This window comes from Chrysemys picta, chromosome 11 (assembly GCF_011386835.1).
Source record: "Chrysemys picta bellii isolate R12L10 chromosome 11, ASM1138683v2, whole genome shotgun sequence".
Classification (NCBI taxonomy): domain Eukaryota; kingdom Metazoa; phylum Chordata; order Testudines; family Emydidae; genus Chrysemys; species Chrysemys picta.
The window spans coordinates 6,953,569-6,976,825 of NC_088801.1; the positions used below are offsets into that span (position 1 = coordinate 6,953,569).

Below are 23,257 nucleotides of genomic sequence, written 5' to 3' on the forward strand. Positions count from 1 at the left end.
AGATACTGCCAGGTGAGCTGAGGTTCTTGTCTAGATTGGAAGAAAGTCTGCCCATATCAGTTAAACAGAATTGAATGTAACCCTTCTGAAACCGATCACATCTCCAGAAAGATGCATCTCCTACCCCACTACAGTTTTATCCTCTGTTTTAGCAATCACTGCCATATTTTACTCCGTGATATGCCTGTCCTTCACAGAGTACACCTGACGGTAACATCCCCGACACCTCATCTTGTTTGCTATCGGGGGAGGGAAGAGACCTGTCCAAATTATCTATCCTACAATATATGAAGAAACAAAACAAAACTGGATTCCACCCCCATCACCCTCTGCCCAAAATGATGATAGACTCCAAAAAAGAAGTTCAATTTCACCATACAATAGGGATTTAAATGAATCTGCCCAGCACTGAGTAGTGAACTCCAGGCCCCCTTGCTAAGAATTACACGCGTTATTTATTGAGAGTGCAGATTGTGCTTCGGCAATAGAGCGTCTTATTGAGTTCTCTTCCTCACATTACAGAGAACTGACAGTTTCTGTGCACAAGCACAGATATGAAGCAATCAAGCAGGAGGAGGATAGAGTAATACAGTGCACTCCACCCTAGCCCATCATTGTATTGCATAATCTGCTCAAGCGGGACGGATACATGCATCGGATGTGCTCCATTACATTACATGTGTAATCTCTCTTGTTAGTTGCATTGCAAATAAAGGCATACATACGGATAACACTAAGTAGCCTTAGGTAGATTGCCAAAAAAAATAAATAAAAAAAAATAAAAAAAAATTTCCATCAGGAAAATCAAAATGAAATATTTTATTTTGGTCAATTTGACCCAGATTGGAATATTTCATTTTATTGAATTGACTGCAAAATGTTCAATTTTGAATCAGCAAAAACGATATTAAACGGTATTTCCTTTTTAAGCGCATTGTCTTAGGGGGAGAATGAGGGCATTAGGCTTTCTGGCTGGACTGTATCTCCCATAATACACCTGGCCTATAAGAGACAATGGGGGCCTGAATTACAACTCCCATAATGCAAGAGAAATGTTGTTTAATGTTGATCTGGTTCAAAATGAAGCATTTCATGTCATTTTAACAAAATGAAACAAAACATTTTGATTACAGGAATGTCAAAATGAAACATTCTGACAATTCCAAATCAGTTTTTTTTTTCAAAATCTCTTTTCCATTTAAAATTTAGAAATTTCAACTTGTCTCATTTCCTATGTTGAAATGTCAGTATTGTCCATGGAATGGAAATTCCAAAGATCACTCAATAGTCATGATTATTATTCACTGGATGCTGGCAGTGATCACAGGTGTAAAACTTAGAGACAGACATGTGGCTAAAGGTACTCAAAGTGAAGTGGCCAGTTAACTAACACCTTTGCAGTCATAGGACAAAAAGTGTTTGTGGGCGGGTTAGTGGGTTACAGATTGTTTTTATAAGCCATTCGCTTTGAATTGTCTCTGACAATGTGTGTTAACTACTTATGCTAAACAATGTGTTACACCTTGTACTTATCTGTGACACTTTGAGTGTGTTCAGGTCTGGGAAAGAAGAGCTCTGTGAAGCTCAACAGCATTTCTCTTACACCAACAGAAGTTGGTCCAATGTTGCCAAGAAGGCTAATGGCATATTGGGCTGCATTAGTAGGAGGATTGCCAGTAGATCGAGGGAAGTGATTATTCCCCTCTGTTCGGCACTGGTGAGGCCACATCTGGAGTATTGCGTCCAGTTTGGGGGCCCCCCCACTACAGAAAGGATGTGGACAAATTGGAGACAGTCCAGCAGAGGGTAACGAAAATGATTAGCGGACTGGGGCACATGACTTATGAGGTGAGGCTGAGGGAACTTGGCTTATTTCGTCTGCAGAAGAGAAGAGTGAGGGGGGATTTGATAGCATCCATCAACTATCTGAAGGGGGGTTCCAAAGAGGATGGAGCTTAGCTGTTCTCAGTGATGGCAGATGACAGAACAAGGAGCAATGGTTTCAAGTTGTAGTGCGTGAGGTCTAGGTTGGATATTAGGAAACACTATTTCATTAGGAAGGTGGTGAAGCACTGGAATGGGTTACCTAGGGAGGTGGTGGAATCTCCATCCTTAGAGGTTTTTAAGGCCTGGCTTGGCAAAGCCCTGGCTGGGATGATTTAGTTGGGGTTGGTCCTGCTTTGAGCAGGGGGCTGGACTAGATGACCTCGTGAGGTCTCTTCCAACCCTAATCTTCTATAATTCAAAGAAAGATACTACCTCACCCACCAGGATCAACAAGGCTACAACACCACTGCAACCAAAGATAATGACCAACAAGGAAGAAGACACTCAAATAAGAATGAAAGGAGGGTGAAAAGAAAACTTCTAGGAAAGAGTTCTACATTCTAGCGTCTTGTCCAAACTACAGTCTACCTAAATTCTGCCTACAACCTCAAACTGATACAACACTTTAGTTCCTATCCTAAGCTTTTGTGTATTGTCACTATACTTTCAAACAAAAGTTATGGTCACACACACACCACCCCCCCCCCCCACGTGGCTACCTTTCATGGATAGATGAAATGATCCCCATGGATAGTTTTAAGTATCAGTTAAGTCTGGAGAGCACTTTGGGGTGAAGGATGTTATAAAATATTATAATTGTTGTTAGTAACAATAATACTGGGAGGAACTTCCTGCAAAACTAAAGCCGTAAAATAGAGGAAGAGCCAAAAGTCAGCAACTCATTCCAGTTTCTTCTTGGCATCCCACTCTTTATCGTCAAAAAACTATATTATATATAAAACCTCATCACATCAAAAAAGAAATATTTCCCTAAAACCTTGACAAGATTAACCTTAGCCAATAGACTGCAACAGCTTTTTCCCTTGCTATTGCCAACATTAATCATACACTTCAGGCTGTACTTTTGCATAAATCTCACGGAGGCTTGCATGCTTTGTATTGAATTAGTGGGATTAACAATGCGGTGAATGTGTTTATGTCTAGCACTGTTGGGCAATGCTTGGAACCCTCCTCATATTTAGCTTCATCAAACGGAGTTTAAATAGCTATCTCTCTGATGATAATTTGCCAGCCCAATCCAGCAACAGGACACCAGAGAGGTGTTAGTTATTCCACGCAATGGTGACTTCAAATGAATATTTGACTTCATTATCTTAAACTATAAAACAGGGAAATAATGTAACAGCATTTCTATTTGGAGCTGCAAAATAATGTTGAAAGGGCATGGATAGTTAGATTCGATTTCCCCCAATGTTTTGTAAAATGGTGGGGAAAAAAGCCATTTTTAGTCAATGTCGCTTTGCAAATTTTGCTGGGAGCAAGACAAAATTCACACTCCAACCTCAGACACAACATCTGTGTATCTCATGAGAGACTACCATAGGTTTGTCTTATGGCACTGTATCTTTTTCAATATCTTTTTTACTGAAATTTTATCACAAGACAGGTAATCTTTATGCATATATATGTTGTTACTTGTGGGAAAAGGGGGTGGGGGGGGGGGAAGAGGAGAAAATGAAACCTAGGCTGTTTTCAAGGAAGGATGATCAACATTTTATGAATTTTCAAATTTTAATCAACATTTTGAAATTTGATTATTTAAAAAAAAAAATAGGGGGAAAAAGATTTCTGTGCAGGAGCGTTTTGAACAAGTCTAGTTAGATCATCATTCAAAATTAGCGTGACCAGACAGCAAGTGTGAAAAATCAGGACGGTGGAAGGGAGGGGGGGAATAATAGGCGCCTACATAAGATAAAGCCCCAAATATCGGGACTGACCCTATAAAATAGGGACATCTGGTCACCCTATTCAAAATGGGAAGAGTTCTGCTACCAATGTATTGAATGGTATGGGCTAGATTCTGAGTTGGTGTAAATTGGTGTGGGTTCATTGAAGTCCATTTACATCAACTGAAGATTTAGTCGTATGGTTTTTCTAGGCTTGTGTCTTAAGAACATAATGGATGAATCAAAATCTGTGTCTCATTTCACTCAGTCCCTTCCTACAAAAAACACTGCTGAAAAGCTTTTAACATCCCATAATTCAGTCAATGTTTTAATAATTACACTTCCCACACTGATCAAATCGGCCTTTTTGATACCAAAGCAGCAACAAGAAACTATTTTTCCAGACCATGCGATAGTTTAAGAGGACCTATTGCAGTATCCCAGTGGATATCTGTGCATCTTTTCTCCTCAACACAGGTTTGATCAATTAGTTCCAATCAAACATTTATTTCCTGTATCAACCAAAATAAAAAGACCTAAGCAGAAGACCTTGAAAACCAACCATATCTAGGATGACCAGGTGCCCAGTTTTTGACTAGAAAGTCCGTTTGGAAAGGGGACCTGACAGTGTCCAGTCAGCTCCACTGACCGGACACCCAAAGTCCAGTTAGTGCAGGCAGAGATGGCGAGGGGAGGCACCAGGTCATCACCCGTGCCAGCCCCTACTCAGCTGGGGCTGCCTCATACCTGCATTGGGCAGCTGAAGCTCCCAGCCCCGGCTCTGCAGGAAAGTCTCTCACAACCCAGGGGGGAAGAGACAAAGAGCAGTGAGCGATGGGGGGAGGAGGAAGAGGAGTGAGCAGTGATGGGGCCTCAGAGGAGGAAGCGGGGCAGGGGAGGGGCCTTAGGTGAAGAGACAGGACAGAAGCGGGGCCTCTGGGAAGGAAGAGGTGGGGTGTGGGAGGTTCCGGCACTTCTGCTGGAGTGTCCGTTTTTTAAATATTACAAAGTTGCGAACCTTAACCAGATCTCTGGAATACATATTAGAGAAGCTGACGGTCAAGTAATGAGGCAAAGAGCAGAGAGCTAGGCACTCAGGCTCTCACTGTGATACACAAATGTCTGAATACAAAAAGGAGGGGCTTCCTCTTCTACTTGTCCATTAGAAAGGCATTCAGCTGCCTGTCTCCCAGTGCTTTACATTAAATACATCCGAAGAAGTGGGCTGTAGTCCACGAAAGCTTATGCTCTAATAAATTTGTTAGTCTCTAAGGTGCCACAAGTCCTCCTGTTCTTCTTTTTACATTAAATACGAATGCTTAAAGCCAGCTGCAAAATCAAGTCATCCTGCTATCATTAATGAATGCTTTCCTCTGCTCCCATGGTGAGGCAATCATTTTAAACTGAGGCAAACCTATGGCAGTCAGACTGTAAATACTAAATCAGATTATTATTATTTTTTGTTCCAATCTGAACATCTATATCTGGAAATGGGAGTAGGATGGGAGCCACCAAGTGAGTGGGGGAGTAAAGCACTTTTTAGTTTCAAAACAATCTCCATAGCTGTGCTGTTGGGGGAGCAGGGAAATCAGTGGCTTGGTACGCACTGTAACAGGCGCTCTTGATGAAACAGAGATGTTTGTACATATGTAACTAGTTAGTTAACTGAGAAGGTGCCTGTAGATGGTGCTCGATAATATCCATCACTGTTTCTGGGGTGTGTAGGACCAGTAAAACTTCTTGCAGAGCATTTCAACTGGCTGCTTGGCACACAGCTCTTCATATCAGCGCTTAACACTTGCTACTTGAAATATATGTCTACTCTTAAAGCACTGCTTAAATTTTGGCCTGGTGGTGTTGCGTACAGACCCCTGCCTTGCAATGAGAAAGATTTGATTCCCAGATCCAGTTTCTCATTCTCTTTTGTCCAGCAAGGACTGGGAGCAGAGGTGGATTAGGGTGTTCTGGGGCCCTGGGCCCGAGCAAGTGGGGACCCCTCCCTACCTCTTCCACCTGCAAGAGTGCCAGATGGGCAGGCAGAGCAGGGGAAGTCCCCACACCCTGACCCCATTCCCCAGCAGGAGCACCAGGAAGGTGAGGACAGCTGGGTTGAGCTGAGGGGCACCCATTTTTCTGGGCCCCCCAATTGGCTGGGGCCCTGTTGGCCCAGTGGCTAATCCACCACTGACGGGGAGCATGGTAAAAGCAACATCACCCATCATAGATAAGGCCAGAAGGGACAACCGTGATGATCTAGTCTGACCTCCCTCCTGTGCAACATAGGACACGGCACTTCCCTGAATTAATTCCTGTTTGAACTTCAGCAGATCTGTTCAATAAACTTCCAATCTTGATTTCAAAATTGACAGTGATGGGGAATTCACCACAATCTTGTGTAGGTTGTTCCAGTGGTTTACCCTCACTGTTAAAAATGTGCCTTATTTCCAGCCTAAATTTGTCTAGCTTCAAACTTCTAGCCAGTGGATCTTGGTATGGTCAGGCAGCCCAAGACTTATATTAATAAATACTTTTAAAAGTACCCTTGGCGAAAGGCATGATGCAAGTGAAAAGTACTGTTATATTTTTCAAGTACCACGCAATCACTTTAATTAAACTTTTCTTTACACTGTCTAGTTGGAGAGTTTCCTTCCCCAGAGTATTTTCTTACCTTGGAGATTTATTTTAATGTCTCATTTCGTCCTTCAATTTCATAAAGTAAAATTTTACCTTAAGTCACAACAAAGCAAGGATTTAAAAACCAGGAAACTCATGAGAAGCTTATATTCTGGTTATCAATACTTTCCACTGAAATACAGGAAATGAGGTGAAGCGGGGGGGAAGAGAATCAATAGCTCCTTAACAAGTCCTTCTCCTGAGATGCGATGTCTAGCTCAAAGAACTCTTTCATTCATTACTCTAGTAAGTGTCGGTGAATGAAGGGACCCGTGAAGTGGGCCAGCAAACGACATCTGATTTAGAGTGAAAAAAATCAGACACACATTTCCAGAACATGTCAGGATGAAGTAATTGCTTTCAGGAATGAGTCTGAAAATGTTCTGACTAGGTACATTTCAGAGAGTGACAAAGAGGAGAAGAAAAGGAACTTTGTTAGATAATCTGATCCACAAAGAGGAAAAGTAATTTATTATAGGATATCCTTTCACGGATTCTGCAATTACATTGGGCTTTATGTTAAACAAAAGGGTTATGTTATATGTTCCATGTTAGATCTCTGAAGAAGTTCCATTCATCTAGTATCGATCAATACAGGGGTATTAAAATACACTTGAGTTCATCAGCTATCAATAAATGATATTAACATATATTGAAGAACATCTGGTATCAATACAATCATCTGATGTACACTCAAAAATCACAGGTATCAGTATAATAGTATTAATATACACTTGAAAGTAACTGGCATCAACACAGAAACATATCATTAAGGAGGTGTTTCTTTACAGTGTAGGTAAGCAAACAGATGACACACTCTACTGAAAACAATATGCAGCATGAAAGAAAATTCTCAGAACCCCACTACAGACTGTTCTTGAGAATGTTCCCAGAAGGCTTTGCTTCTGTCTATCTAGGTACTCACATGCCCCGCATTACTGAAGTATCTGGGAACCTCTAAATCAATAACCTGTTTATTCTGATACTACCGCTACCATTACCCACATTTTACAGCTGAGAAACAGACATCCCCACACAAACTAATAAAATACTGATAATGCATGTATATGTTACGATAATAAATCGTATCCTAGGAGTTTACTGACCAGCAGAAAAACCTTTTACCCTCATGAAAAAAATAAATCCTTATTTTTGATTTTTTGGGAGAAATTTCAAACTAAAACATTTCATTTCAATTTGCTTTTTGAAAACTGAAAATGCAATTCAAAATGGAAAAGTTCCCTTTCATTTCAAAGTTTCCCATTGAAAAACATACTTTTTCATCCAGCAAAAAAGATACATTTTATGACAAAGCCCATTTTGGGGGCAGGGAAATGTTTCACTCAAAAAAAATTTCAACCAGATATAGTAGGGGGATGGGACACCCTGCATGCAGCAGTGTTTAAAATCCAGATACACTTTTTGAAACTTGAGCCCAGCTTCACCACAATCCTTTGTAGCTGACTTTCAAGAATAAATAGGCCAGGAAGAAATTTAGGCTGGAAATCAGTAGAAGGTTTCTAATCATCAGAGGAGTGAGATTCTGGGACAGCCTCCCAGGAAGAGTTTCAGGGACAAGAAACAAACAGGCTTTAAGATGGAGCTTGATAAGTTTACTAAAAGGATTGTATGACTGTCAGGAACTGGTACGTGGGGAGTCTGACCTAAAAGTTAGAGCGAGGGACCAGGAGTCAGAGCTAAGGGTCAGAGCCAGAGTCAGGAGCCGGACAAGGGAGTTGGACATGAATATGTCTGGGAACAAAGCAGGCACAGGAGAGATTGCAGCTGCAGACATAAGTGTGGAGCAGCTGACGACCTGCTGCTGCTGAGCTTAAAGGCAGACCTGTTGGCTCCTTGCAGCCAGTCGGGTGAGCTGGCCAATCAGGCGATTGTGCCACAGCCCAGCTGGACTCATTATCTGGCTAGCCCCAGGTCAGCTGAGGGAATGACAGCTCATGGTTCCTGACAATGGCATGGTTTCCTGTGATAGCAGGGGACTGGACTCGAGGACCCAGGAGCTCCCTTCCAGTCCTGTGTTTCTTTCCAAATCTTATCAACCTTCTTCATTACTTATATCATCTTGGAATGGACAGGACCCACATCCGCAGCTAACGGCTCCACTCAGTGACATCAGATCAATTTCCCTTCAAATGTCAGGATCTTGCTGGAACTTCTGCTATATCCACTGTGAGCAGGAAAGTGTTAAATAGCCTGATGTACAAATAATTGAGCAGAAGAGAAGAGGCTATATTCAATTTTTTTTTTTTAAATTGCTGCCACAAAAAATCTGACTGTTTGACTCATTCTTAAGGCTTTATCATGCGTCCCAAACTTCCTGCAAACCATGAAACCGACTCCTCTATTGCATCTCTCTAATTTATTTATCTTGCTGCCACAGCTTAGACAGAATGAAATTTGTTTAACTGCATCTCAACCATGACGATCATTTATTTATTCTCCACAACCTGCGTGCTTCACAACAGTCATAAGGGGGAAAAGAAAAAAAAAAAAAAAAAAGAAAGACGACTCATTCTGAGTGACTCTCACAGATTTACTGTTCAGGCAACATCATACTCCTTGTTCATGGTGCATGTTCAAAATGTCGTTTACAGGCCCAAATCTGGGCAGATGGGGACAAATAGCCAGGAAATGCTATTTCTTAGCTAGCAACAGAGGGTCCTGTGGCACCTTTGAGACTAACAGAAGTATTGGGAGCATAAGCTTTCGTGGGTAAGAACCTCACTTCTTCTTGCATCTGAAGAAGTGAGGTTCTTACCCACGAAAGCTTATGCTCCCAATACTTCCGTTAGTCTCAAAGGTGCCACAGGACCCTCTGTTGCTTTTTACAGATTCAGACTAACACGGCTACCCCTCTGATATTTCTTAGCTAGTGGCTTTGATTCGCTCCCCTGGAAGAAGCCAGAGGAACCCATGAAAGTCCACTTGGCAGGCAGAGAGGCCGTGTAAGAGCTACCTGCAACTCCTACTTCTCTAATAAGGGCCTTGGAGCTGAACTAGAGCAGGGAGGGTCAGCGCAGGTGGATGACTTTCAACTCTTGAGTAGTCTCCAGAGGAACCCTGATTGTAAATTACATCTTCTTCCCCATGGCAAACCTCCGGAGAATATTGACCACAGTATTGCTGCCTTCCCTCCCCAGGCACAGCTTGCCCATCCCTCCATTCCTTCTCTCACAACCTGGTCCATTCCCACTCTCTGCATGAAAACCACTCTGTTGGGCTTGGATACAACTGCTGAACCTCACATTCTTCTAAGCCCCCCGCCCCACCCTCCGGGTCTAAGTAGTGATGGATCACTGTTCCTCGCTCTGGATCACTCAGGTGTACTCTCGGGTGCAGACTCTGTGTCTGCACCCCTTCTTAAGCAGTGGGACCCCCACTGTCCAGCTGCCTAGGCTGCAGCTTCCCCCAAGCCCCTTGTTGCTTATACCATTCCCTCCCAGAGTCAATCTGGATGTTGGAGTGCAAATTTCCTAACACCCTTCAGGTACAACATGGCAGTAAAGCAAGGCACCAGGTTTAGCAAAGGAATTTCTTAACCACAAATAGTTTTGCTTTTGGAAAAACATTAGAGTTACAGATTTTAGGAATACAACAAATGTCTTAACTCCATTCCTTTCAGTCTGACCTCAACACCCACCCTTGGGTTTGGTCCAAGTCCTTAATCCAGGGCAGCCCCTCCAGACTCCAGCAGTGGAACTGTCCCCCTGTGCAGAGGAATTTCCAGGTGCCACCTCCACCTGCCATTGGTTTTTGGGTAAAGTCAGAGGCTCTGCTGGTACCAAGCCCATTGTTCCACTAGGGTAGAGCCGTTTAACATTGATGGCCTTTGATTGCTATGTCCTAGCTTCCTGATGTAGACTCTCCACGAGGCATCAAGTCTCTACAAGTCTACAAAATGGACAATGCTCAAAGCCACACTGAGGTTTACATTCAACATGGCATTCACAAAACAAAATGGAATTCAGAATTTGACATACACATATCTCCCGATCTATCATAACGCTCCCCGCCCCCGAACTCAGAAACCCTTATGTTTCCTTCATACTCTTCAGGAACTCACTCTTGCGGGAAGGAGAATGGCTCTAAAAGTTTGGTAGTAGAACACATGTGCCCACTTATCTAGCTGGGTGGTTATAGTGCACCCATAATCTTAGCATCTGGGCAATGGAGAGCCCTTTATGAGTAAGATTCTTTTCTCTTCCACACTTCCCCATCCTGTTTGGTTGACCCTTGCCAAAGGTACATTAAGATACAATTGAGCCCTGATCCTGAGTGAGGCCTTTGGGTGCAATCTCAAAACAAAACAGCAATAATGCCAAAAAAGTTAGAGGCCTCACCCACTTCCCTTCCTCACTCCTGGGGATAGTCTCCTGATATTCAGCTTCAAGTTTTCTTTCATGAGTTTCTCCTTATGTCTCCCAGTGGTAACCCATATTAATCTTGACTTCATTCTCTGCTTGGTGTGCATCCATGGGTTACTTTAATATGTATGAGAGCTATTTATAGCCACTGAGAAGAAACTAGACAACACACGTTTTAAACCGACATAGGCTTATTTCATTTCTCCTTAGTCACTTTCAGATACTTACGAAAAACAAGATTTATTTGGAAGACCCTGCACATTCTAGTAGTACACAGGAAAAGCAATAAAGCCAGTTTAATAGAAATAAGGCTGTACTTTGCCCAAAGCCATTTAAACCATAGCAAAAGTCACTCTTCAATCACAATTTCTTCAAACTTGTTGAGAAGTTGCAGAGGGCAAATGTCAAGCCAACTTTTAGGGACTAAGTCATAAATGTGGATCAAAGATCCACAATGCACTTTCCCTTCCATTCAGATTTGCAACTAGAAGCATCTGGAATTTTAAACTGGACAGGAAGGCAAAGACAAGAAAGAGACAGATGTTGAAAAATGAAACATACTTTAGGTACATCCCCTTGATCAAACAAACTGGATGCATATTACCTCTAGCAAGGACTATAATTTCCCATGTATAACAGCTTTGAGCATCAATTTGATGTTACAATTTCACAATGCCCCTAAAACTCTATCTCCTGGTGGGCAATTCTTAGCTGTAAAATCAATATTTTGTGCTCTTTTTATATAGTAGTCTTAGAACTTCAAAGATTGCACTTGACTTTCTGCAGGGAAAGTGTGTTTTCAATGGGATGCTCTTTCGTATTAGAATTCCATTCAGCTAATCTAAAAGCAAACTTTAAAGTGCACTAAAACTGCAAAATGTACCCTCCATTAAGGGTATCTTTCAAGTCTCTCCGCTGCATGCAATCAACCAGCTCAAATAATTCCAGGTGCCTTTTCAAGAGTCATTCATTCTTCCTTGTTTTTCATAAAATAATACATTCACTTTATGAAGGGTTTCCCATGACTTACTTCCAAGCAATGGACTTGATTCTGCATTCCTCATATATCAAACTCCTGTCGACATCCTCAGCAGTTGGGGAATTTCAGGACTGGAGGATCAGGCTTGTTTACCAATTAATCTCCATTCCATGCACATGAAATAAGCATAATTTATCCCCATGAAAGCAAGACCGAAACAATCAGATGTGAAGTAACTTGTCCGAGGATACATGGCAAGTTAGTGGCAGAGTCAGAATTGGAAGGCATGAGTTCCTTGCTCTCAGTCTTCTACTTTAATCATTCTACCTGAACTTATCCTTGTGTATTATATCAACTTGCATTGACATAGCTTCCTTCTAGTCATCATAGACCCCAAATTAAAAAAAAAAAAATTAAAAACAAAACCCTCCTCCTCTCTTGAATAGTTTCTGTAAGGAAGTGGCTCTCCATTCCTAAATAAGAAGGAAGAACAGGGCTGCAGCATGACCTACCTTTTACATATCAAACTGAAAGTATATTACTTCTCAAACACCCACTCGATAGGACAACTGGGCTACTGCAACAGAATGAAGTGAGGTATAAACAAGCCCAGGTTGCATTACTCTGACATCAACAATACCTTAAATCACAACAATTTGCCATTAGAATGATTTGATACCTCTACAACTCTCACCCATCCAATTAAATCAAAATAGCCTATTTTTAATAGTAAAACTGGCATGTGTTCACAGCTATCCACAGTGAATGCCGTACGGCAGTTCAGCTTTCTGCAAGATTAGAAGCTCCAATGGTAGAGAAATTTAAAACAAGACTGGACAAATCACTAGAAATAGGTACTCTGAGGAGCAATTCTACAACATAAGGAATATGGACTAGATGAGATAAGTGGTTCTTTCCATCAATGACTTCTGTGAGAAGTATGATATGTGGCTACAATGCTCAAATAGAACATCATTAAAAGTTAATATGCAGACAGCACCAGAAACACACAGCACCTTTTATCTGCCTACTCTCAGCAAAGACAAGGTGGGTGAGGTAATATTTATTAGTGGACCAACTCCTGTTGGTGAGTGAGACAAGCTTTCGAGCCACACAGAGCTCTTCCAGAAAATAAAACTATATGGTGGACTTTTCCCCCCTCAACTGTTTAATAAATAAGAACATAACATAAGAACATAAGAACGGCCATACTGGGTCAGACCAAAGGTCCATCTAGCCCAGTATCCTGTCTTCCGACAGTGGCCAATGCCAGGTGCCCCAGAGGGAATGAACAGAACTGGCAATCATCAAGTGATCCATCCACTGTCGCCCATTCCCAGCTTCTGGCAAACAGAGGCTAGGGACACCATCCCTGCCCATCCTGGCTAGTAGCCATTGATGGGCCTATCCTCCATGAATTTATCTAGTTCTTTTTTGGAACCCTGTTATAGTCTTGGCCTTCACAACATCGTCTGGCAAAGAGGTTCTCAGGTTATGTGAAGAAATGGAATATGTTCTCCAAATATTTAATCAACAAACCCTAGCAATACTCAGGCAATTCCCTGTAGGGTTACTTTCAGCACAAAGCAATAGACTTGATCCTTAGAAATGCTCGGAGTTTCCACTGAAGCCTACAGATGCTCCTGGTTAGACAGCTGGCTTGTTGTGCCCACTAATTTCCATACTAATCAGCAGTGGGGTCACTGTTTCTTTTGCTTTCCATCTCTTTGGACTTGTAAATTGTAAATTAATGCAGATTAAGGTAGGGAGTGAATTTAAAGTGGAATAGCTATTCCTGATTTACTTCTTGTGTGGATGCTCTTAATCCGTAATACGAGTGCCTTATTTGGCATTTGGAGCCTCCATTGACCTGAAGTTTGAAGTAAAGTACTAGGAACTGAAACTGGCAAGTAATGACTTTGAGCACAGGAAAATATACACTGCATGGCCCTTGATCCAAAGCCCAGTGAAATTAATGCGAGTCCTTCCATGGGCTTTGGATCAAGGCCACTATCAGTAAAAGTATCCAAGTGATGATATCCATTATTCTCATCTTGAGTAGCACCTTGCTCAAGCAGTAGTGGTACGCCAGGGGTAAGGTACTACTCCAGGTGAACAAAGTCTCAGAATCAGTCCCATTGTGAACTGCTTATTCACATTAGTGAGCCGTTACCCAAGAATTCCCATACACTTTGGAACTATCATGTTATTCACACTGTTAGTCTATGTAACCATCCTTTTATTCAAATTCCCTTCTATGGTTTGTTGCATTATCCTTCTTATGTCTTGATTTATTTTGATTGTAAGATCTTCAGAAAAGGGACAATGTCTTGTCTACCTCTATGCTACTCAGCCAGAAAACATGAGTGGGACTACTCAATATGAGTTATGATGTATGTTCAGTGCTTGCCGGATTAGGGCTTACTTTTGTACAAAACAGAATTTAATGGGGCCTGGAACTTGATCGAGATCTAAAAATATCAACTTGCTTCCACCCATGCTCACAAGAAGAGGAACAACAGAGCAAAAAGATTCAGGCACCTTTTGATGCTGACCCCCATACTTTTCTGGCAGGGAATGCTTCACAAAAAAGTCAGAATCTCTTCTTCTCATCTTCCGCAATGCAGTTATATGTTGTCAATAGAAAAATGTGTCCATCATAAACAATTTCAGTTAAGTCCAACTCTAATATTACCTCATATATTTTACAACAGAAGGCGTACAAACTATTAAATCCAAGAGTGTCTACATGTCGGTGACATGGCACAGTGCAAGTCAGCTGATACAGTGAAAATGTGGCCATTTACAATACTCTAAGCAACTGTATTTTGGAGTCCACTGAAATCCTATTTATTTAACTGGAAGGCATTTTAATTCACCCTTGAAGCACGGGCTTTCCATGGCCTGAAGCGGGGATCTTGTGCACCATAATATCATTTTGTGAACACCTAAAAACGGAGTAAAAACTTGTTCAACATGCACCTATGTATTTGTACTTCTTATTAATTCAGTGCAGGCAGAGCCCGGCTTCAGTTGCAATCATTAACTTTCTCTGTGACATTTGTGGTTACAGTAGCATGTAATCTAGGAAATGGTATTACAGCTAAGTACCTCCTATCCAGAGAAAATACCTTGCATAACTCAGATTATAATGATACTCTTGGTTTCTCTTTTAATAAAAGTAATGACAATACTGGTTAAAATTGTTCCTGGATACTCTGGTGATAGGCACATTGGAAAGACACAGGTAGGTATTGTGACGTTGCACTCTATATGATTTTATGAAAATATGCTAGTGTAACTGGAATATGCTTCATGCAAAAGGTCTCTTGTAAGGTATCATTACAAAGCTTATAATGTACTGAGTGTGATCATTCTATTTGTATAAATGTACCACGCTTGTATCTGAATCTAGAAATATGAAATATAACTCTGAGGGCCTATTGTAACTATGCAAAGTGTGGGCCATTAATGGTAGTTTGGAATCTTGATGACTCCCATTAACCAGGACAATTGACTGCAGATGGCTCTGTTTTACTTGCAAATCTTTCTGGGTGCTGGTAAGTGGGTAATGAAGTCTTACAGTGACATGTGATCATGTCACCTGAACTGGAATCCATCTTTAACCTGGTGCTTTTCCATTGAGAAGGGGGAGGTGGGGACCCAGAGGGACAAAGGATTCCCGCCTTATGCAAAAGATATATAAATGAGTGGAACAGAACAAAGGGGGAGCCATCATGAGGAATCCCCTAGCTACCACCTGAGCTGGAACAAGGGCTGTACCAGGGGAAAGGATTGTGCCCAGACTAGGAAGGCATCCAATCTGTGAAAGAAACATATTGAAACATCTTTCAGGGGGAGATATTATCTGTACTCAATTGTATTAGGCTTAGATTTGCATGTTTTATTTTATTTTGCTTGGTAACTCAGTTCGTTCTGTCTGTCACTACTTGGAACCACTTAAATCCTACTTTCTGTATTTAATACAATCACTTTTTACTTATTAATTAACTCAGAGTATGTATTAATACCTGGAAGGGGGGGCAAACAGCTGTGCATATCTCTCTATCAGTGTTACAGAGGGCGAACAATTTATGAGTTACCTTGTATAAGCTTTATACAGGGTAAAACGGATTTGTTTGGGTTTAGACCCCATTGGGAGTTGAGCATCTGAGTGTTAGAGACAAGAACACTTCTGTAAGCTGCTTTCAGTTAAGTCTTCAGCTTTGGGGCAAGTAATTCAGACCCTGGGTCTGTGTTGGAACAGACGGGTGTGTCTGGCTCAGCAAGATAGGGTGCTGGGGTCCCGAGCTGGCAGGGAAAGCAGGGGCAGAAGTAGACTTGGCACATCAGGTGGCAGCTCCCAAGGGGGGTTCTGTGATTAAACTCATCACAGGTATATTAGCTAGATAGCAAACAATAGAAAATTGACACTCTGGGTTGACTGAATTCAGTAAAAGGATGCACAGAAACTAGATAGCTAATAAGCACTTGTCATAATGCCTTACCCTCAATTTCCTTTTACATGATGTATGAGAAAATCAGACTCATTTATTGTGTTCATATGGCATTGTTAGACATCTACACTGACGGCCAATATGAATGGAAGGATGTGCTCAGGGCTAATATGCAGAAGGTAGGTTTGAGTTTTGTTGCTACTTATACCACACACTTCATGTATGTGACTTAAGCCAAGGCATTAGCAGCCATATTTTCAATACTTGCCTCCTGATTAGGGGTGCTTCAGATTTTAGGAGCCCAATTTTTGAGACACCTGGGGGGCTGCAGGTGTTCAGCACCTCTGAAAAATCAGGCCATAAGTGATGTGCCCTGGTCACGCAAAATAAGCCGGTGGGGGATGCAGGAATAAAAGTCAGGTCTCCAGACTCCCAGAGGGATGCTAGACCACACCACCTCCCACAAATGACATCATATTGTCGACTGACTCTGTGCTACTCCAAGTAGTACAATATCCAGACATGGAGGTACCCATAGACGTGTCACCTCAAGTGTCTGGCTGGCACCTATATGGGATCTATTTCTCACTTTGACACAATCACTCAGCCTCAGCTTACCCAACTGTAGGAGGAGGGATGGTCCAAGGTAAGACTCATGCACAATGCCTTTCAGATAGAATGTGGCAAACCTATGTGCCTGGCTATCCTAGCCATTAAATCACACACCCTTTCCGAACCCAAGAACAGAACCCAGGAATCCTGATCTTCAACATTTTACCGCTTTTGTATGGCCACTGGCAAAGTGTGTCATGTCCCCCTCTAAGGGCGGATAACATTGGACTATTGTGAATGTTTCTTGGGTCTCTAATCTCTACAGTCAACAGAGAAGATAAGAGTTTAGTCCAAGCAATAGACATCTGGTACTATATATCTGAAAGTCCAGAGCTCATATCCTGTTAACAACTTATGTGGGAAATCCTTATGTGTTTATCTGATGGGATTTGCTTCTTCTCACCCAGTATTTTTCTTATTTAAAAACTAAATTTATTAACTTCACTCCATGAAAAAAATTCTTCCACAACATTTTTTTCTATATTATTGACATTATCATTTGCCATTTAGGATGCACTGTGCAACAAGACACAGGTGTTCCATATTTTGGTCATTGGTCAAATTTTTAAAGTTGGCGTCATACATTGGCAAAGTGGAGGGTGGAAAGGTACGAGAACTAGGCTTGGATTCAGGAGACCTGGGATCGTACCCCAGGACAGCAACAAATGTCTTTTAAGACCTTGGGCAAATCATTTAGGGCTGGATGCACAAAGGATGTTAGGCGATGTGACAATGAATGTGGCGAGATAGCCACCTTGGACAGTGATATATAAAAGCCAGTGTGCTAGGGCACAGAGCCACCTAAGCTTGCCAACAGGAGATGCTGACAATGGGAGTGTGTGCTAAGCCCCACAGCTCTCTCCTAAGTCCAAGCAGCAGGGAGGTGCCTATCCCTGCTAAGGAATCACAGCTGGGAACTTCTCTTTGGAGATAGGAACCCACGCCATTTTTGCAAGAAGCCAGGGGAGAGGGAAACAGGACTGCCCTCATAACTCTTAGCCCAGTGGTCAGGGTACTCACCTGTGATGCACACTTTCTCTCTCTCTCTTTCACACGGCTCTGTAAGAGAGAATGGGCACACAAGCATGAGCATGGCTCTCTAGCCTGCTGGTTAGAGCACTCGTCGGGAATATGGAAGACCCAGGATCCAGTCCCCCTGCTCCAGTGACTAATCACAATGCTACAGTTCCAACAGAATAGACTGAGGTTCAGCAAAACACATAAGCACATTGTGGGAGTTCTGCCCCTCTCAGCTGGCCTCAAATCCCTTGGGCATAGGCCAGCTGGTCTAGCTCATCTCCAGCTATCCTCAAAGCTCTGGGTCTTATTCCTCCCAAGTCTGGTAGCAGGACCCTAGGGATTCCAGTCTTCTTCCGGCTCACAGAGCATAGGGAAAGGGTTACCTGCTTAAGGTCTCTGTTCCCTCAACCTAGTCCGCAGGGACCTCTGAACCTGCTTTTGGGTGGCTTTGTGTCAGTCCATTGCCAACAAAGAGTAGCTTTCAGACAGCCAGGGCCACCCCAATCTGCTGGGCTGCAGCCTCTAATCCCACCTGTTGCTGGTCAAACAATCAGCAGCAGCTACTCTGTCTCTTAGCCCTTGAGGGCTGTGGCAGAGAGGGGTTTATACATCCCCTTCACACACGTGCTTAATTTACAGCAGGTGCCTAAATGCTGTTCTGAATAGGAACAGACTTACATGAGTGGTTACAGATGAGACAAACTGGTGGGACTGTAAAAGGGGAAACTTGCCCTGCCACTTGCTGCAATGCAATGGAGAGGTTCACTCCAAATTCCTGACCATGAATTTGAGACAGCCCAAAGAAAGACTGTCCCCAAGGATCCATCCCAAGTTTTGCATTGTGCCAAGTGCATGCTAAGACAGTATACTGGGAGCTTAAGGGTTGGATGAACACTCAAAGTGCAGATACATGATCCTCAGGGTCTATGTACCTAACAATGAAGTCTCATTGCACTGATATAAGAAGCTCCCAGTGATTGGAAACACAACACTTGATAAGGGCAGGATCTGAGCCCACACCACTCACCTATGCAATTCCTATTCTGTGAGTAAATTGGGGACCTTGGATTCCAGAGCTCCTCCCACCCAGGAAAGGTTTGGGTTTTTTGTTTTTGTTTTTTAAAAGAAAGATCCAAACCCTATTTTGATAACCTCCTCGCTCCTCCCCACTCCCTTAAATGTACTGGGCTGAAACTTCATATGTTAATTTAATGTTGGAGCAAATGTTAAATGGGCAATATAAACCCACTGATTACAGGTCTTTAAAACAGAAATGCTGACACAGGTTAGAGGACTCCACTGCCATCCAGAGCCCATTTGCAGAACATTATTATTCTCCTTCAGAACCACTCTGTGCACTCAATGGAAGGGAGAATTGCTAGCAATTAGCATGCTAAATGCTTAGTCACTGAAAAGGCCCTAACTCCCCCCTCCCATGCACCCTAATTATGAAAGTACACTCTCCAGGGAGGATAAAAGAAATCATCTCTGGGGAGCCCACTCTCTGCAGACGACTGTTTGCCAGAGAAGATAAGGACATACGTGCAGAAATTAGATGGCTGGTTCAGTGGCTCACCCAACTGGCTGATGAGGGAGTGAATGCAGAGCTGGCTGAAGGCCAGCGACTCTGTTTTGGGGCAACTGTTGAGGTTTTGCATTGCATGGGAACAAAAACAAAACTTCTTTTGAAACCAGAATTGTGTCATGCTGTTTTTGGATTGAAACCTGAGCTTCTCGGTTCAGGTAGATTTTTGGGTCAAAAACTCTCTGGTCATTCTGACGGGGGGTCGGGGGGAGGGGGGAAGAGAGAGAGAGAGAGACTGACTGACTCTCTCACAAAAGTTTATGCTCAAATAAATTTGTTAGTCTCTAAGGTGCCACAAGGACTCCTGTTCTTTTTGCGGATACAGACTAACACGGCTGCTACTCTGAAATCTCTCACACTCAATACCCTGGAGGATAGGGTAGTGGCCTGGGAGACCCAGGTTCAAAGCCCAGCTCCACTTGATTCAGAGCAGCCAAAGTTATAGAGAGAGAGCATCAGGCAGAGCAGAGTCTCCCATGTCCCATACTTATCCAGCTTTGAACCAAGTTTTTGAAGCTCTAAAGTTGAGCTGCAAATTTCAAAGATTTCTTTTTGAGGCTAGAAGAGATCATGACAATCCTAAAAAAAACAAACAAACCTGTGAAAGGCGGTGCGGCCCCCTTTGGAAATTTTAGAAAGGGGTCCGTGGACCACAGATTGAAAACCACTGCTCTAGTGTGATCTCCTGCGTTACACAAGCGAGAGATCTTCCTCCAGTGACTCCTGCGCCATTCGAATTGTGGCTGAACTAGAGCCAGGGCCAGCTCCAGGCACCAGCCTGGCAAGCAGGTGCTTGGGGCGGCCGCTCCGGAGAGGGGCGGCACATCCAGGTATTCGGCGGCAATTCGGCGGACGGTCCCTCACTCCCGCTGGGAGCAAAGGACCTCCCGCCAAATTGCCGCGGCAGATCGCGATCGCGGCTTTTTTTTTTTTTGGCTGCTTGGGGCGGCCAAAACCCTGGAGCCGGCCCTGACTAGAGCATACCTTTTAGAAAGAAATTTCATGACAGCACGTTTCTTCCTACAATTCCTGTTACCTCATACAACCATGGCAACATCCTGTGACATTTCAGAACTTCCACTTTGCCCCCAGTCAGAATCTTGGAAATACAGAAGCACAGAAAAACAAAAAAAATAATGGAAAAGTGATTTTTTTCCCCAAATTGCAAGGGGACAGAGCTTCAAACAGATTTTAGCTGCAGTTAATGGAAATTGTGCTGTTAAAATTGTGTTCAGTGAATTTGCAATGTACTCTAACGTGCCTGTACTTGGCAAGGAGATGGAGACACTTTTCCAACATGTACTGTATCTAAAAATCCTTTTTAAAAAAGCTACCTGTGATCAACAGGAAGTCTCCTAGAGAGAAAAGGTAGATTGCATAATGATGAGAAATGGTTGAATTTGCTCATCAGCATACACATACATGAGCCCTGAACCTATATTAACTTCTCCAAGGGCAGACACCTAATGCTCAAAGTCAATGAGGATTCACAAAGGAGCAGAAATCTGCCTGGTGGAGCTCATTTCAGCATTGGGGCCACAGTTCACACCAAACACCTACCAGGAAATCTTTGCCACTTTTATACAGTAAAGGAAAAGCCGGTTGGAAAACATAAAATCTGGATGCAATTTTTGCAGTTCCCACCCTCTCCATCCAAAAAATAAACAAACAAACAAACAAACACCCCCCCCCCACACACACACACCATTTTTCTGAACAGCTCCAGTTAAAGAGTGAAATTCTTCACAGTAGAGGATTCTCACATCTCAAATCCTAGTTTAAGGGCTTCACTACATCTTAGGTAATGGGTTAGTGTCTTCTTATGTATTATTTGTGCTCCATTAGTGCCTCCACCATATCAGGGACCCGCTATGCTAGACAGCGAACAAAAGTATAGGCAGAGAAAGTCCCTTTCCCAAACAACTTGCAATCCTTCTAGCTCTCTATTCTGGGGTAAACTTCACAATGACCATGTCTCAATAGTTATCCAATATAGAAATTAAAGAATGTGCACAAAGGTAACAGGGGAGGGAGATGCCGAGGCAATGTTATGTATAACTGTATTACATTCCTCTTCATGCATTTCAGTTTAACTCTTTCCTGTACCACAGGCCCGAGTTCGGTCTTTTCAGGACATTTCAGAAGGCATTACATAGAGTTAAACCTCAGGGCTATTGTAGGTAAACCCCTAATAAATAGGTGTTAATACTTCCCAGTCTATTGCTAAGAGACTGTCCCATACATTTAAACATTTAATGCACGCATAATACATTGTAAAAAGTAAACAGTATATGACTGTGTAATTAAGGATGGTATCATAATGCATACACATAAGGGGGCTGAATTAAGGCTGCCATTCCTAATGATTGACTTTGCAACCTTAATAATGTTCTTTTAACTTAGTTGTGTGTGTGTAATATTTAAATATGAGGTCCCAGCATAACCCATACACTTCTATATTTTAACACACACCTGTAAACCTATTCCCCTATGATCTCCTTTCAGAGATGATTTCTCGGTTCTGGTAGCATAAGCATAATATGGAGTGTTGGTCACTCACGAGCTTGGGAAGAATGGCAGCACCTCAAATCCTTTCCAAGCGCTTCAGAACTCGGTCAACAAACAAAAAATCTGGGGATCTTCACAGCTAGCAGCATTCCAGCTCTTGGGTTAAGAGCAGACCAGTCCTCATTTGCTAGTGAAACAGAAAAGGAGTAGCCTATAGCCAAAATGGTGCAGGTGTTGGGAACAACATATCAAATACCCATTCCTTGGTTCTCTCTAAAGGTCTCACTCTACAGAGCACTATCTTTTCCCGGTAAGACCAGCTAAGTGAGTTCATGTAAAAACCCTTATCTCACTCAGCTCTGCCCCTGTTCTCTCATTAATACCTGTTGAAAGCAGTTAGCTAATAGTGAAATTTAAGCTCTGTAGGCCATGCACATAAATGTTCCCTCCCTCCCCACCAGCTCTAGATCCACAAAACACCCTGTGATGGATCAAACACTCTTCTAATGGAGGGCTTCCCTAGTAAGTCAAAGTAGAATAGCACTCACGTGTATCCAAAATGGAACAGGGATTGGGACGTAGCCCCACAGGAGACACCTCTCATGGTCCTGCCTCAATCAGCCACTGAGTCCAAACATGCTCATTTATAACCTTTGCCCTCCTCAGCTCTGATTGGCTCAACTCTCAAATGGGGAATATTGCAATGATCAATGTAGACCTCATTTATACCAATAGATAGAGCTGTACATTTACATTAGTGTGAAGCTCTTGTCTTAGAATCATAGAATAGAATCATAGAATATCAGGGTTGGAAAAGACATCAGGGTTGGAAAAGACCTCAGGAGGTCATCTAGTCCAACCCCCTGCTCAAAGCAGGGCCAATCCCCAGACAGATTTTTGCCCCAGATCTCTAAATGCCCCCCTCAAGGATTGAACTCACAACCCTGGGTTTAGCAGGCCAATGCTCAAACCACTGAGCTATCCCCACTGTATGTTATGTTGTTGTATCTGATCACAGGGATGTAGTAGGAAATTAAGTCCTGCCTCTGGTGCTGAAGTTGTTAATTGCAGTGTTCCAGGAAATCTCTGTGATTTCTATAAGCAAATGGTACGATACGAGTGGGACCTGCAAGACTCCTTGGCCAAGATCAAACTTCCCTATAAAGCTTCAGAAAGAACTACTGATTGCACCTACTAACTGCCACGCCCCTGGACCTGGATGTTTCTGGGTCCTTCTAGCCAAGTTGCCCCGCCCTGCTCTCTGCACATGTGCACAGGCACAGAGTATTTCAACAAAAATCCCTGTC

At 42.7% G+C, this 23,257-nt stretch overlaps 1 protein-coding gene across 5 annotated transcripts in view; it reads right to left on the minus strand.

Moving 5' to 3' along the window:
• The window catches only part of CNTNAP5 (contactin associated protein family member 5), a 413,059-nt gene that overhangs the window by 229,870 nt on the left and 159,932 nt on the right, over positions 1 to 23,257 (minus strand). For 3 of the 5 annotated variants that reach the window (XM_042843050.2, XM_008167765.4, XM_042843051.2), the window contains exon 4: positions 17,858 to 17,896. The exons of the other annotated variants lie outside the window; for them this stretch is intronic. In XM_042843050.2, the coding sequence (XP_042698984.2) occupies positions 17,858 to 17,896 (39 nt within the window). The remainder of the gene's footprint in view (positions 1 to 17,857; positions 17,897 to 23,257) is intronic. 5 annotated transcript variants of the gene reach the window in all.